General features: G+C 48.8%; 1 protein-coding gene across 3 annotated transcripts in view; it reads left to right on the top strand.

Annotated features, from left to right (window-relative positions):
* Nucleotides 1–5858, top strand: part of SLC25A39 (solute carrier family 25 member 39) — an 83626-nt gene extending 77768 nt beyond the window's left edge. For all 3 annotated transcript variants that reach the window (XM_069237886.1, XM_069237887.1, XM_069237884.1), the window contains 2 exons: nt 113–196; nt 1879–5858. In XM_069237886.1, coding sequence (XP_069093987.1) covers nt 113–196; nt 1879–1997 — 203 coding nt within the window. In that variant the 3' untranslated portion in view covers nt 1998–5858. The remainder of the gene's footprint in view (nt 1–112; nt 197–1878) is intronic.
* Nucleotides 5859–16491: the final 10633 nt, after the last annotated feature.

The raw sequence follows: 16491 nt of genomic DNA, 5'->3' as shown, positions 1-16491 counted from the left end.
ACATAAATCAGTGGCCGTGATTACAGGTAAATGTAAAAACCGATTAATGGACTCATCAGTTTTCTTTTACGCTTCCATTATTAATTCATTCCTATGTTTCTTTTTGTTTCAGCCTCTGCTAGGAAACCTCACACTTCTACGTGGTTGCTGATGCAGAAGATTCAGGCAGAATCCGGGGTCCGCGGGCTGTTTGCAGGTAAATTACACAGATAAGAGTTTGTAGGACCGCCATCTTGGTTGAGGTTATAAGTTTACCTCACTGCCACGCTTTCACATTCCGGGCGCCCTTTACAGTTTTAGGATTCACGTTGACCACAGTCAGTACTGTGTACATGGAAACGTGTGCCGAAGGCTTTGCCATTTGTATTTTTTTTGGCAGGGGAATCAAGTGGTTATGTTTAGAGGTGTATTTTTCCATATCGATGTTTTATGTTGCTACGGATGTTAATTGATGGGCAGTTTGGGTGTAAACACTTACCCGATAGGATGCTTTAAAGCCATTTTGTGTGCATGGTTGTGCTGGAAGTGTGTAGTCTCTTTTTGCAGGGTGAAGTGTGGAGGATGTTTGTTTCTGGATGTGCTGATAAAATCACAAATGCATGGCCACCAAGACGGATTGGAGACGTATTGCAAACCAGAAGTAAAGCATTAAACCTTTCAAAATAAATCCATCATGACTCGTAGAACAGTTCCTTCCTAATCAGCAACAACAGGCTTATCTACCTATCTAGATAATGTGGAAGCAGCTGATAAAGCATGCCTGCCCACACCCTTCCATAACTAGTGGTCGGACCAGAGCACAATGCTTCCAAGGCCCCCATCTCAAGCTGTATTCCCCTACAGAGTATAGAGACTACAGTTAAAAAGTCAGAGCCGAAAGCGGCCTGAAGCCCAGCGGTTCCCAAACTGTGGCTCCTGACACATTATACTGTTGTTGGGCAGTGCATTAACTCTGTTATCAGTGTCAGACTGAGTTAGGATGTCTAGTCCCCAGGGGCTCCGTAGTGGCACCCCACATTCAGAAGCATTGTAATGATCCTATTAACCATTAGGCCCATTGATCAATGCCCCTTTGGCCTTCTGCTCATTCATTCTACGTGCATCACTCATGGTGGCTGTTCATGGTCATGCAGTACCAGGCACTGCTCACGTGCATTAATGTAGATCACACCATCGGATAACCTCTTATGCAGACACCTGGCATAGTGTGTTTTAATGTGTAATAGATTTGCACTGGTTGTATCTTCTAAAAGATAATAATTAAAGCGCATAAAAACCGTAAGAAACTTCTCAGTGTTGACTAAATTTCCACAAGTGCTGGACCTTCTCTCTTGCGCTATAAGTGACATTTCTGAATGTACATAACAGTGAACCTGCATGGAATACATTTTGTGCCAAGAAGGGATAGAACTAAAAGATTAGTGAAATGCTATTATTTATAGGTTTGTAGATGCCTTTGAGTGCATCTCGGCAATCTGTAGGCCAACAGATCTTGGGATATCAGAAGTGCCTAGCAGGATCATTACCCAACTGTTGGATATTACTCACAGTACATTTTAATTTGCCACCCATGTGAGATGGCTTTTTCCTGCATTATAGCCTTATAACTTGCGGTGTATGCTTCCTTAATAACATAAAATGGTCCAGCAATCCGTTGCCCTTTCACTAGATTCACACTACAGAAATACCACAAAGATGGCTAGATAAATCCATCCAGTAGCACTTGCAAAGGATCACTTGTACCCCAAGAAATGCTGTGTGGGTGTCCGTTTGTTAAAGAGATAAGATACCATGAGTATGGTCCTCAGTTTCGTTGTGGCTTGCCTGATGCCTGGTGTGACGTGTCTTGGTGTTGACTGGAATCTTTCTCTCTTGCAGGCTTCCTGCCACGTGTGTTCAGGGTAGCTCCTGCCTGCGCCATCATGATCAGCTCCTATGAATTTGGAAAGACTTTTTTCCAAAAGCTGAACCAGGAGAGAAGGATGCGGAGCCTGTGAAGAGATGTACAGAGAGCAGTGTCCGGCATTCACCAAAGCCGTGAATGGGAAGGGATCAAGCTAGATTAAGGCCCTCTGAATCTTCTTCATGCATCAAACAGAGCAAAATCTTGCAACTTCACCTCTGTCTTTCTGCAACATGAAACGCAAGTAACTAATGCATCACAATCTGGGCCTCTTCACTGTCTGAAGACTGAACCTCATGCAGCACCTATTGACATTTACCTCTGGAGCCCTGCACACCATCAAGAGCAAGTAACTAATGCATCAAAAGGTCACATCTGGGGCCCTTTGCAAAATCAAAAGCAAGTAACTAAAGATTCACACAGCAGCTGGGGCACAAAGCTACACCTGAAGACCTCTAGTCTGGGCCTGATCCTCCTTTGACACCCAGGGGCGGTGGCATGCCTTTACATCTGGAGTCCTGTGCAGCATCAAGAATCTGCAAGAGGTTGAGGACCATACCCACATCTGGAGTTCTGTGCAGCACCGAGAGCCAGTGACTGTTCTTCTTATCAACCAGTTGCAGATACTAATGTAGGACCAGAGGTAGAGCAGACAGTCACGTGGAGCCATTGCGCAGTCATGGATTGCTAACTGACTCGCCGAGATGTAAGATGCCACATAGCAATCCTGGTGTAATATCAAGGTCCTACATCATTGAGAGGCGAGCGGAATGGAATGACCCCACTGGAGCGCTCTGTGCAACATCAAGAGCCAGCTATGTACCATCCAGAAGCAGACGTCTCCTTCAACCTCTGGAGGCCTGTGCCGCATTAGGGAGCAGTAACTCGTCCCTTCCTACCATTCGGAGGCATGAGTCCCCTGCTGCTTACATAGCCTTGTACATGAAGAGCCAGTTACTAATCGTAATGAAGGGCCTAAAGGTAGGAGCACAGCCCCGCATCTGGTCTCCTGTAGAACCTCAGTAGAGGTGACTGTACCACCTAAAGACAGGAGCCTCCTGCAACATCTGGAATCCTGTACCGCATCAAGGAGCAAAAGACCTTCATGTTCTACCACTCGGAGGCAGGAGTCACAAGCCTTGACTTGTCCTTTTCTACCATTCGGAGGCAGGAGTCCTCTGCTGCATGCTCCATTCCTGCATACTTGAAGAGCTAGTTACTAGTAGTAATGTATGGCCCAGGAGGAGGCGATTGAACCCCATTTGATCTCTTGTAGAACATCAAGAAACAAAGGCTAAAATTAAGGCACCATCCAGAGTCAAGTATCCTAGACCGCATCAAGGAGCATCTCCTGTATACTCCAGAGGCCGCAGCATACAGCCACACCTAGGAACTGTTGTCCGCTTCCTAGTGCATGATCTAGAACTAAACATCCAGTTACGTTGTTCTAATTGAGGGAGGGTTCCAACATATACTTGGAGCATTGTGCCTCATCCATGGATAATGACCACTGCACCACCCCCCTCCAGGGTTTCCTCTGGGTCCACTCTTCCTCACATCTACTGGAAGAGTCTGGAAAGGCTATATCTTATTTCGTGCACTTAGAATTGCCATAATCCTCAATCCAGTCATGCACTCTACCCCCTACCCACATGCCCCGTCTAAATGGCATCGCTACCTTCAGGACCCTCTCCAGAGTCGTCCTCTACCTCCATGAACCTTGGGCCCCTTCTGCAGGAGATTGTGGAGACAAGCTGTTAGGAACAGTGCCGGAACAGTTCTGGGTCTCTTGCTCTTGTCCAAACAAGAGGATTGGGATCCTGGCAGTGGTAGTTTGTGTATGAGTGCATTGCAGTCAGCCGGGCACATGCTACCTGTACTTAGTCTTGGCATCTATGAGGCGAAGCATGTGCATCGGGTGACCATTCACAGCACTCATTAGAATCTCCATCATGGCACGCTGGATCCTCAAATTACTCCTACACAAGTGCCTTCTGATTGACTGTATTGCAACCTCTCGCTCTATCATGAATTTCTGGGTTCAGGTGTTGTTAGTCGACTTCTTCCCCACAGAAAACCACACATTACATTGTCTGGGTCCTGTAACTGCCTAGTAATGAACCGCAATTAACTACAATGTGAAAACCTTTGGACCACCAACGGGCAGAAGTATAAAGGACATTCCCGGGCTTTTGGTGCAAAGGAGACTTTCAGTTAAATGATGGATGCTGAGCTGCAGTCGTGCAGTTTGATGGTACTTTGTGGGACCTGTGGAACTAGATGAGGAGGGCAGTACTGACGGGACTAGTCGCATGTAGCTCTGTGGCTCTTATGACTGGTTACATAAGCTGAAGAACATTTGCATTCCTGGAGGGGGAGTGAGAAGCTTCCCGAACACCTTACTTAGCTGCAGAGTAATCCTAAGTGGCAAGACGTGCACTGATGCATGGACTCGCAGAATGTTAAATAGACAGTCATTGCATGTTATGCTGGCAGGTGCATACATTGGTGACATTGGGTTAGTGTGGTAGGAATGGGTGTCGACGGGATGTCCCACCTGGTTACACACGCGCGCACGCTCTTGCTTTCTTTCGGGGTGGGGCCAGGCTGCTTTGATCTGAACACTCACACGGAGGGGGGGGAAACATAGAAACACGCATACACTGCTTCGACGCGGGAACCCTCGCAGACCCAGGTCTCTGCTGGTTAGACTTGCGAGCACCCCCCGGAGCATCGTCTCCTTAGACTTGGACATCCACATCCTAGTCAAGTACACTGGCATGGGAAACCTGTCGCGGATCAACTGTCTGCTCGTGCTGGGCTCACATTGTCATACAATCGCATGCAGTCATCCGCACTCATCACAATTGCGAGCACACGTACGTCTGTGTAAACTAGTGAGCACGCGCGTTGTCTTTGTAGATCCAGAATACACACTCGCATCACGGCTGTTGCTCAGACTTCTGAGCACTCAGTCTCAGCTACTTAGGCTCTCATTACAAGTTGGCCAATTAACGCCACATGCAGGTCAAACCTGCCGATATTGATTGTGGGAAAAATGCCCGTTAAATACCGTGACATGCGGATTTGGTGCGACAGGCGCCAAAACCTGGATGTTGTTCCTTGTCATTTGATGGCATTTATTGTACTGATAAATCGCAAGTCACTGGAATCAGATTGTATCATGTGCAGTAGCAGACCACTTGTAATGAGGACCTCTGATGACCTGCGTTCAGCTACATCCGTTGAGTGGATCCACAAACACGAGTGTGCTAACAAACTGCTTCTCCCTTTGCGTCTAAGGTTCCTCTTAATCCTTGCCTGCTAAATATCTCTTGCATGTGGGTTGAACCTGGGTGCTTTAGGGGGCTGGCTTCCTCTTAACCATTCCACCTTCTCATGTCTCTGCTCATTATTTGGTGGAACAAGGCCACTTCTCATGGTGCTACCATGCGCGTGTTCTCTCTTTATGTCACACTTTACAATCTAGATTTTTTTTTTTTTTTTTTTTTACACTTCTAAGCATTGATCAGAAACCTCAACGATGGAAGAGGACACAAAGATTTCTCCTATTTCTCCTTGCTTTCCTATTTCTCCTTGCTTTCCTATTTCTCCTTGCTTTCCTATTTTGGTAAAATGGCTTGAAAATGGGAGCCACAAAGCCTGACAACCAGAGATTGTCATTTGTGGAAAGGAAAAGTGGGGGGTCTGCTCTCACAAAAAAAAAAAAAAAGTCTGATGTTCCTTCTCTTTTTGCACCGCTCAAACGCAGGGGTGGGTGTAAACAATGTACACTGTAATACTGACACCTGTGACAGATCGATTACAGCATTAGGGCCCTGCAGTGCCCAACCAGGGTGCAGGGAATGGGTAAGGCTGTTTTTTCTTTTTTTCTTTTTTATAGCGATCTTGTATATTTTAATGTTGAAAACCTCAAGAACTGAGTTTTGCTTTGTTTATCGTTCCTGTCTTGTTTTTGGTAGGGTTTTGGGGAGAGGAGGAGGTGGCAGTAATGGTATGAGCTAAGCATCATTTTCTGCCGGCGTATTTACAGAGATGCTTTTCAGTATCTAGAACGAGAGAGTTGAGGCACACAAAGACGTATTAAAAGAAGTTCATTGCTCCTGCTGAGAGGTTGAGGAAAGTATACCCCCTGCCTCTAAACCTAGTAGGGTCATCAGTGGATTGGTTCCATACACCTTACAATACAAAAAGGGTCCAGCCCTATTTTCACCCCTTACAATACATCTCTTGCTTTCCCCAACTTCAAAGGGGAGACACTCCCTCACCCTCTGACATCACTGCAGGCGCCTCGTAAGACCTAGCAGCACAGCTCCTTATAGCAGTAGAATAGCATTTCAGTGCAGAAAGAAAAACGGACCAAGCCTACGGTCCTCCAATGGGGAAGGAGTACCGAATACTACAAGCCGTCGCTCAGCATGCAATATACAGGCTTCCATTTCACCTCGTAGAGTAGGTGTGTGCCATTCATATTCTTTTTCAACTGTTCCATCGCTAAAATAGACCCAAGTCTGTCTGTTTGACCTGTCTGTAATGCAGGTTTTTCAAACAAGGATTTGTTCTTCGTACCTCGTAATCAACTATATCTTGTGATGTCTAATCTTGTTTTCATTTGATACCTTTGAGTCTCATTTTTCTAAATTCAGTTATTTTTGTGATAGTTTGAGCATCTAGGGGAGCTAAATTGCCACAACAAAACTAAATTGATGTTACACTGAGCAGGCGGAGAACTGCTTTCTTCCAGGTATGATAGTTAGTTCGGCAGCTCACAGACATTGCAGTACCCATGGTGCCACTTGTGATTCCTTTTTGCATTCAGGTCTGTGGGTTTCAGACCTAGTAGCATCACCTCAGGCGTGGAGGTAACAGAAAATCCCAGTATGATTTTTGTTATCCTTGCCACCCCTCACAACGTCAGCAGCGTCTAGGAGAAGCACTGTGGCACATGTGGTGTAGTCAGGAGGGATTATAATGCCACTCATACCGCACTTTATAATGAATTTTCGTTCCCACAGTTGATGTGGGTCATGAATGAATCTCTCACTAGTTGTTCCCAGTGTTTTGGTGTGAACTGTTCCAAAGGCCAAGTTCTCGTTTCTCATTATGTTTTCATGCAGTTGGTGCCTCTTGTACTGATAGCACTCAATAGAGACTAGTGTGCCTCCTTTATGTGAAACCTAAAGGAGGAGGCGGGTAAGAATTTTAACTGCATTACTTCTGCCAGTCTAGGAAAGAATAAGGTAACCCCAGGGTTCCAGGTCTTTTTTTTTTTTTGTGGCCAACTTCAAATGGAGGTAATTAGTGGAAAAAAGTTCATCAAGGGGTCCAGGAATGGTAACTCTAAAGTATTTAATGGATTGCTTGGCCTATCTAAAGGGAAGCGAGGAACTCTGCATTGCTACCTCCGCGTCCCCAAAGGTTATGGTCAGTGCTTCAGATTTGCCGGCATTTATTTTATAAACTGAGACAGACTCAGATTTAAGAAGGTCTAGTACTGCTGGCATAGGCCACACTTCCCTACCCGGTGCTTCTTTGAAGCTGAAGCGGGAATGACACTGAGGTGTGACCGTATAGTGTAAACATCTCTATCTCTCTGTAGTCGAAAAAAATGTTTGAGGCATTTTTTGCGGTAGATACACATGCTGTGCATACTCCTGTCATCTAGTGTTGGGCAAGTGCAGGAGGAGCTCGACAAACATCTGGTCGTCCACCACTAGGTGTGACGGATCCTTACCTGCCCTTTTGGCCCTGCTGTTCCACCCTTGAAACATCAGCTGTCCTTCGTTTAAAACTTGGACATTCCGATTCCAACAAAGTAATGCAAGCAAGTAGATAAGGCTACCATCCCCTCGCCCTATTTCTTGGCCTTCACCCTCTTCTCATGCTTCTCCAGGGGACCCACTTAACGTTATACCTCTGGTGTCCCTGTACACTGACACAAGTGGGGGGGGGGGGGGTGGAGGGGTGACAGTTGATATCAGGGACTCCTTAATAGGACCACCTTCTTCCATAAGGTAGAGCTTCACACAGAGCCCCTAGAGGAGGACGTCCTCTTTGAAATCCTCGCCTCCACTCAGTATCTCCCCAGGCTCAAGAGCATGCTTTGTCACACGCCTGACAATTACAAAGACCCCACTCGAGGTAGGTCCTGGTTCCTATGATGGATACCAATATATATTTGTGGTCAACTCCTGCCTGACTCTCTAGTGGTCACTACTGCTACTACATGATCCAATTCCCATGCCAGTGGGAATGCTTTGCCACCAGAGAAGGAAAGTAAACCCTTACATTTGTAGGGAAAGGCTGGCCGCTCAATTCACCTACCAAGGGGTATAGCGAATTCTTGGGGGCCTTTCGACAAAACATGATCATTGTTGAACGTTTACATGGCTCCACTCGCAAACATAGTCTGATCACACAACCTCAACATCGTCTCATACGCCGATGACACCCAGCTGATACTATCCCTCACCAAGGACCCCGCCACCGCCAAAACCAACCTCCAAGAAGGAATGAAAGCCTGTCGCCGAATGGATGAAGAAAAACTGCCTGAAACTAAACCCTGACAAGGCTGCAGTTCTTATCCTCGGCTCCACCTCCTCCGCCTGGGACGACTCCTGGTGGCCTGCTTCACTGGGAACCTCACCAACACCCACGGACCGCGCACGCAACCTGGGGTTCATCCTGGACTCATCACTATCAGTGACCCAGCAAGTCAACACCGTTTCTTCCTTTTTCCTCCTGCTTCAACATCCTCCGCATGCTTTGGAAGATCTACAAATGGATCCCCACCGGAACCAGAAGGATGGTCACCCAAGCCCTCTTAAGCAGCAGACTGGACTGCGGCAACGCCCTCTACGCAGGAACCATGGCCAAGCTCCAGAAAAGACTGCAATGCATACAGGACGTCTCCGCACGCCTCATCCTGGACATCCACAGCCACATCACAGCCCACCTGAACTGGCTCCCAGTCAACAAGAGAATCACGTACAAGCTCCTCACCCACGCTCGCAAATTACTGCACAACACCAGACTAGAATACTTCAACAGATGACTCTTTCTACACCCTGACCCGCCAGCTTTGCTCCGCTGAGCTCGACCCCTCTGCCGTTTCACGCATCCACAGAATGACCGCCAGTGGCAGATCGTTCTCCCACCTCGCCGCCAAGACATGGAACACACTTCCTATCCACCTGCGACACACAGGACCTGATTACCTTCAGGGGACACCTCAAGACCTGGCTGTTGGAGCAGTAGCAGCACCGTTCTCCCCCCCCCCCCCGCAGTGCCTTGAGATCCTCACGGGTGAGTAGTGCACTTTACAAATACTATGATGATTGATGAGATGTAGGCCAATACTTCCTGGCGGAGCACAGAAAAAGGGGACATAAAATAGTTTCTTAGGGCAAGAAGATATCCAACACCTAATCACTGTGCCCTTGATGTAGCAGATAACACTGAAAGGGTGGTACATTCCATTGTCATGCTACACAGACGCGCTTGGCTCATATGTATGACTCAAAGCAGTAACTCAGCAGAACCTGTTGAACGCTCCCTTTGATGGCATTATCTCTTTGGTCCACAAGTGGACCAAACGTTAGAAAGGATTAAAAAAAAAGATAGGCCAACAGCTAAAGTGATGTGGGCATTTCAAACGTCTGCTCCTTGCGGTTCCTTTCACATGCACACCTTAATGTGAAGGCTCAAACCACCTTTCCCGAAGCCTCCCTGCCTACCAGCACCCTGAGGTTAAAATAAAGGGTTCTACAGGGGCCAGTTTCCAGAAGCTACTTTGTAGTTCAGAGCACTTCTCCTCAAAAGGGCTATATAGCCTGTCCACTGCCATCAGCACAGCACAGGACCTGATAGGTGAAAGAGACAGGTACATTAGACCTAGTGTTGTATCCCTCTAGTTCTGCAAGTTTAAGGAGCCTGGTTTTCATCCTCGCCTTGCATACTGTGGAGCAGAGTTCCACAGAGTACAGGTTGGATTAGAAGCGACTACATTTGTTAATCTTGACAGAATTGTCAGTAAATTTATCGCCAGAACTGTTGTGAACTTATTTAATGTATTCCTTTTCCCATTTCCCTGTAAAATTTTAAGTAGCTGGCTGCCTGCTTTGTTTCCTCCAGTATAATAACTTTCTGTTTGTAGTATATGTGACTATGTACACAAACTGCGTACTCTTGCCATCTAGAGTTGGGCTTGGGCAATTGCAACTTAGTTTTCTTTGAAGAAGTGTTTCGAGTTACAAGGTCTTGATTGACTGCTCTTATGGGCATGGATGCTCATTGGCACTGACTCAGTTGTCAGATTGTTTTTCTCTGCCATCAGGCCTGGACATCAATGAGTTTGTCAAGACCTGTGGTGACCCTGGATTATTTTGACTTCAATTCCATTTCAAGAAACCTCTTGAACACAGTGCTTCCTTCTTAAGGTGCCTGCTTCACTCCTTGAGCAGTCATAGTAAAGCAGACCCTTTGGGCCACCAGGTGCTCTAGACCACCTTTTGGAGAGTGAAGACACACTTGAGGTTGTGAAACAGATGCCCTTTAAAAGATGTCCAGTGTGACATTCTGAAACCCCTATGGGCCGATCTCTATGCTTTATGAAATATCTCCCTATCACTGGAGTACAAGACTAGCCAGTGCGCCTCCTGTATGGCATTCCGCAGCAATAAAACTGTGCCAGCAATGAGATAGACAGTAGCCCACAGCAGAATGTCCTTGCCTGTTCAGAAATGGTGGGTATTTTCGGTGAGGCTGACCTGCTCGTTGACAAAGAGAAGGAATTGGGTGAGTGACCCAACCTTCTAGCATGCCAGCACCGTCCCAAGAATTTTGACTTGGATATCTTGAAGCCAGAGGAAGACGAATGCTAGAACAAGAGGCACCTAAGGATGTTCCAGCTGCTTTGTTTGGCACTGGTCCTCATTTGAAAGCAATGCCTCACATGAACACTATTGATACTCAAGCCTCTCTGATCCCTGAAATGGCTGCATGTCAGAAGCAAGTACTGCCCCTCCTTGGGGGTGGGGAGCAGCTTGGAAACCGGATGTCGAGCCCAGTGCCTCTGCTGCCGCTGCTTGCAGGTGCATCATAGCCCTCAAGCGCTGATCAACATCGAAGCACGCTTCGGTCTCTGAGCTGAGGAAAGACTTTCATGGATCCTTGACCCTCAGCAAGCCTAGAGTCCAAGAATTCTGTCAGTGACAAAACCTCAAAGCCCAGCCCACCATCGAGGTTGAAAGCACTATCTGTGCCGAAGCCCCCCCCACTCACAAGATTGAAGAAAGTCCAATCCTTGAGAGACTGCAGCAAGAGCTGGACGAAAGACAAAGGAGCATCATCATCCATCCAAACACATGCAGGATCTCTGTCTCAGAAAATACCTTGCCAAAGAATTGAAGGCTTGTTTTTGAATAAGTTCAGCCATTGGCCACCATCGATTAACCTGAAGTCCATCAGGGCAAGCAAGGTGAAACTTTATGTCCCCAAGCATAAGAAGACTCTGCATCATGAATGTTCCTGGAGTCAAGGGAGCCACTCCAGATGTCGGTGTTTGTCATGTTCCAAATCCTCAGGTCAGTCTAAGAAACACAAGAAGCTGAAGTGAGGTTACTCTCCCTGCCGCAACTCACATTCACCTTAACAAGTGTGGGGGTGTCTCCGTGTAGGAAGTTGGCTCTGTATGCACTATTTCAAAGTAAGGAATAGTATGCACAGAGTCTAAGGGTTCCCCTTACAGGGAAGATAGTGGCAAAAAGAGATAATTCTAATGCTCTATTTTGTGGTAGTGTGGTCGAGCAAATAGGCTTATCAAAGGAGTAGTGTTAAGCATTTGTTGTGTACACACAGGCAATAAATGAGGAACACACACTCAGAGACAATTCCAGGCCAATAGGTTTATGTATAGAAAAATATATTTTCTTAGTTTATTTTAAGAACCACAGGTTCAAGATTTACATGTGATACTTCAAATGAAAGGTATTGCAGGTAGGTACTTTAGGAACTTTGAATTAGCAAAATAGCATATACAGTTTTCACATAAATGACATATAGCTATTTTAAAAGTAGACAGTGCAATTTTCAACAGTTCCTGGGGGGAGTAAGAGTTTTAGTTTTTGCAGGTAAGTAAACCACCTACGGGGTTCAAGTTTGGGTCCAAGATAGCCCACCGTTGGGGGTTCAGAGCAACCCCAAAGTTACCACACCAGCAGCTCAGGGCCGGTCAGGTGCAGAGGTCAAAGTGGTGCCCAAAACGCATAGGCTTCAATGGAGCAGGGGGTGCCCCGGTTCCAGTCTGCCAGCAGGTAAGTACCCGCGTCTTCGGAGGGCAGACCAGGGGGGTTTTGTAGGACACCGGGGGGACACAAGTCCACACAGAAAGTACACCCTCAGCGGCGCGGGGTGGCCCGGTGCAGTGTGCAAACAAGCATCGGGTTTTCAATAGAAATCAATGGGAGACCAAGGGGTCTCTTCAGCGATGCAGGCAAGGGGGGGCTCCTTGGGGTAGCCACCACCTGGGCAAGGGAGAGGGCCACCTGGGGGTTGCTCCTGCACTGGAGGTCGGATCCGTCAGGTCCTGGGGGCTGCGGGTGCAGAGTCTTTACCAGGCGTCGGGTCTTTGAAGCAGGCAGTCGCGGTCAGGGGGAGCCTCGGGATTCCCTCTGCAGGCGTCGCTGTGGGGGCTCAGGGGGATCAACTCTGGCTACTCACGGTCTCGTAGTCGCCGGGGAGTCCTCTCTGAAGTGGTTGTTCTCCACAAGTCGAGCCGGGGGTGTCTGGTGCAGAGTGTCAAGTCTCACGCTTCCGACGGGAAACGCAAGTTGTTTCAAAGTTGCTTCTTTGTTGCAAAGTTGCAGTCTTTGGTGAACAGAGCCGCTGTCCTCGGGAGTTCTTGGTCCGTCTAGATGCAGGGCAGTCCTCTGAGGCTTGAGGTCGCTGGTCCCTGTGGAAAGAGCAGCTGGAGCAGTGTCTTTAGAAGTGGGGAGACAGGCCGGTAGAGCAGGGGCCAAAGCAGTTAGTTTCTCTGTCTTCTCTGCAGGGTTTTTCAGCTTAGCAGTCCTCTTCTTCTTAGGTTGCAGGAATCTGCGTTCCTAGGTTCTGGGGAGCCCCTAAATACTAAATTTAGGGGTGTGTTTAGGTCTAGGGGGTTAGTAGCCAATGGCTACTAGCCCTGAGGGTGGCTACACCCTCTTTGTGCCTCCTCCCTGAGGGGAGGGGGGCACATTCCCATCCCCATTGGGAGAATCTCCATCTACAAGATGGAGGATTTCTAAAAGTCAGTCACCTCAGCTCAGGATGCCTTAGGGGCTGTCCTGACTGGCCAGTGACTCCTTGTTTTTCTCATTATCTCCTCCGGCCTTGCCGCCAAAAGTGGGGCCGTGGCCGGAGGGGGCGGGCAACTCCACTAGCTGGAGTGCCCTGGGGTGCTGTAACAAAGGGGGTGAGCCTTTGAGGCTCACCGGCAGGTGTTACAGTTCCTGCAGGGGGAGGTGTGAAGCACCTCCACCCAGTAAAGGCTTTGTTACTAGCCACAGAGTGACAAAGGCACTCTCCCCATGTGGCCAGCAACATTTCTGGCATGTGACAGGCTGCTAAAACCAGTCGGCCTACACGGGTAGTCTGTTAAGGCTTCAGGGGGCACCTCTAAGGTGCCCTCTGGGGTGTATGTTACAATAAAATGTACACTGGCATCAGTGTGCATTTATTGTGCTGAGAAGTTTGATACCAAACTTCACAGTTTTCAGTGTAGCCATTATGGTGCTGTGGAGTTCGTGCATGACAGACTCCCAGACCATATACTCTTATGGCTACCCTGCACTTACAATGTCTAAGGTTTTGCTTAGACCCTGTAGGGGCATAGTGCTCATGCACTTATGCCCTCACCTATGGTATAGTGCACCCTGCCTTAGGGCTGTAAGGCCTGCTAGAGGGGTGACTTATCTATATCTGTAGGCAGTGTGAGGTTGGCATGGCACCCTGAGGAGAGTGCCATGTCGACTTAGTCTTTTTATCCCCACTAGCCCACACAAGCTGGCAAGCAGTGTGTCTGCGCTGAGTGAGGGGTCCCCAGGGTGGCATAAGATATGCTGCAGCCCTTAGAGGCCTTCCCTGGCATCAGGGCCCTTGGTACCAGGGGTACCAGTTACAAGGGACTTACCTGGATGCCAGGGTGTGCCAATTGTGGAAACAAAAGTACAGGTTAGGGAAAGAACACTGGTGCTGGGGCCTGGTTAGCAGGCCTCAGCACACTTTCAAATCTAAACTTAGCATCAGCAAAGGCAAAAAGTCAGGGGGTAACCATGCCAAGGAGGCATTTCCTTACACTCCGCCTCTCTCAATCCTGCACCCGAAGTCTGCTGATGTCGAAGCCGTTTCAGTAGCTGGGTCCAGTACAACCATAGGCTTTTTGGATCCTTGCAGACTCCCTCTGGTGTTCCTTTGGGGCCCAAGGACCAAGAGGCCTTCCACCTGGGATACTGCTGGTTCGTTCGCCCTTGGCACCAGCTTTACCCTCCACACTTGTTTTACCTCTGATGCCAGTGTCATAACCCATGCCAGGCACATCAATGCCACCTGAAGAAGCAGCTCCGATTGTGTCTAACACAGTTGACACTGGTCTGCCTTCGCACCCGAATCTGCCAGACCCCCCCCTACCTTAATTACCACAGGCTCAACAACACTCTGCATTCCTATTTTGGGGCTGATTCAGATAATGACTGTGGCTCAAGTGATGAATTTGTTCAGCCCTACCAGGATGACAATGCTACGAGGACTTACAGAAGGTTAGTGATCATGACGCCTCCCCTAAGACACGGTTTTCCTCAAATCCCCCTTCTCTCTGGCCAGCCACAGGGGAATCCGCTGCCTACACTATGGTAATGTGCAGGGCAACTGAAGTCCTTGGCCTCCAGCTCCCCACCTTGTAGGTGAAAACTGTCTTGACAGAGATCCTTCATCTGAGGAAAATGTCTTCTGAACCCTTCCTATCCTTTAATGAAGCACCCAGTCAGTAGACAAATCACCAGGAATAATTCACAGCACTGCTTGACAGAAGGCCTAATGATGCAAGCTTTGATCAGTTACTCTAATCTCAACACATTTCGCACCACTCTCTGTAATAAGTGAGAAACATTCGGCAACTGGCGCTTTTTTTTTTTCTTTTTTCTTTTCTACCAACCTGGCCTTCTGATCTGTTAACACCAGCTGTTTGTTGGTATGCAACTCCCTTTCCCTTGGGCTTTTGGAAGCACAAGTCCTCCCTGTTGTGCTTGAAGACTCTGGCGATTCAAGATTGCTGTGATCGTGCCCCCATTCGCCACTCCGTCCCGCCTCCCAGCTGCTCCTCCCTCCCACCTCCCCTTAATGGCTGCCGCTGCGCGCTGCCTAGAATGACCCCTGACCTGATCTAAGGCCAGGAACCACTCTGTGTGACGAGCAGCTCCACCGGACTGCCCTTGTGCTGCTGACCCCGCCCTCGATGCTGCCACCGCCGGAAGTTCAAGGCCCCCCACCACCCGCACGCACCTCATGCGCCTCATCCCTGCTGTCTAGTGGTAGGCGTAGTATCGTGTTCAATCTTGTTTTCTTGTGTTTTTGTGTGTCTGCTTTATTGTGCCCTTTTACTGTTTTTACTCCGTTTTGGCTCCGCTTTGCTCCGTTTTGCCCTTTTTCTCCTTTGCTGCTTGTCTTTGCCTTTTTTTCCGGCTCTTGACGGTTTCCCCGTCCCGCGGCTGCGTCCCCTTCGGCCCCGCCCCCCTCACACCCACATTTGCCACTTCCTCCCAGCTGCTCCTCCCTCCCACCTCCCCTTCTTAATGGTGGCCGCTGCGCATTGCCCAGAGTGACCCCTGACCTGATCGAAGGCCAGGAACCACTCTGCGCGACAAGCAGCTCCACCGGACTGCCCTCGTGCTGCTGACCCCGCCCTCGCTGCTGCCACGAGTTCGAGGCCCTCCACCACACACAGGCACCCGCCTGCACCTCATCCCTGGTGTCTAGTAATAGGCGTATTATCGTGTTCAATCTTGTTTTCCTGTGTTTTTGTGTTTCTGCTTTATTGTGCCCTTTTACTGTTTTTACTCCGTTTTGGCTCCGCTTTGCTCCGTTTTGCCCTTTTTCTCCTTTGTCGCTTGTCTTTGCCTTTTTTCCGGCTCTTGCGTTTTCCCTGTCCCGCCGCTGCATCCCCTGCGGCCCTCCCCTCCTCACGCCCCCATTCGCCATTCCCTCCTGCCTCCCAGCTGCTCCTCCCTCCCACCTCCCCGTCTTAATGGCGGCCGCTGCACAGTTGTGCGCAGCTGGCACGCCATAAGCAAGCCCATCTGCGCCCGTCCCCCTGCCCCGCGCACCTCTTGCACCTCAAAACACCACTACAGCACCGCAGAGCTCCAAGCTCTCAACCCAAGGCGGCCCTGCGCCCAGGGTGATCCCAGGGGCACCCATGGACCTTTCAGCTGCTACTCATGCTGCTTCTCCTGCAACCAAGCAAACAAACACCACAACATCACCAGACACCCCAACCATCTCTGCTGCATCTTCCTCAACACCCGCTCCATCCACAA

This window comes from Pleurodeles waltl, chromosome 6 (genome assembly GCF_031143425.1).
Source record: "Pleurodeles waltl isolate 20211129_DDA chromosome 6, aPleWal1.hap1.20221129, whole genome shotgun sequence".
NCBI lineage: Eukaryota > Metazoa > Chordata > Amphibia > Caudata > Salamandridae > Pleurodeles > Pleurodeles waltl.
The sequence above is the reverse complement of the archived record's forward strand: the minus strand, read 5'-3'. Positions and strand labels throughout refer to the sequence as shown.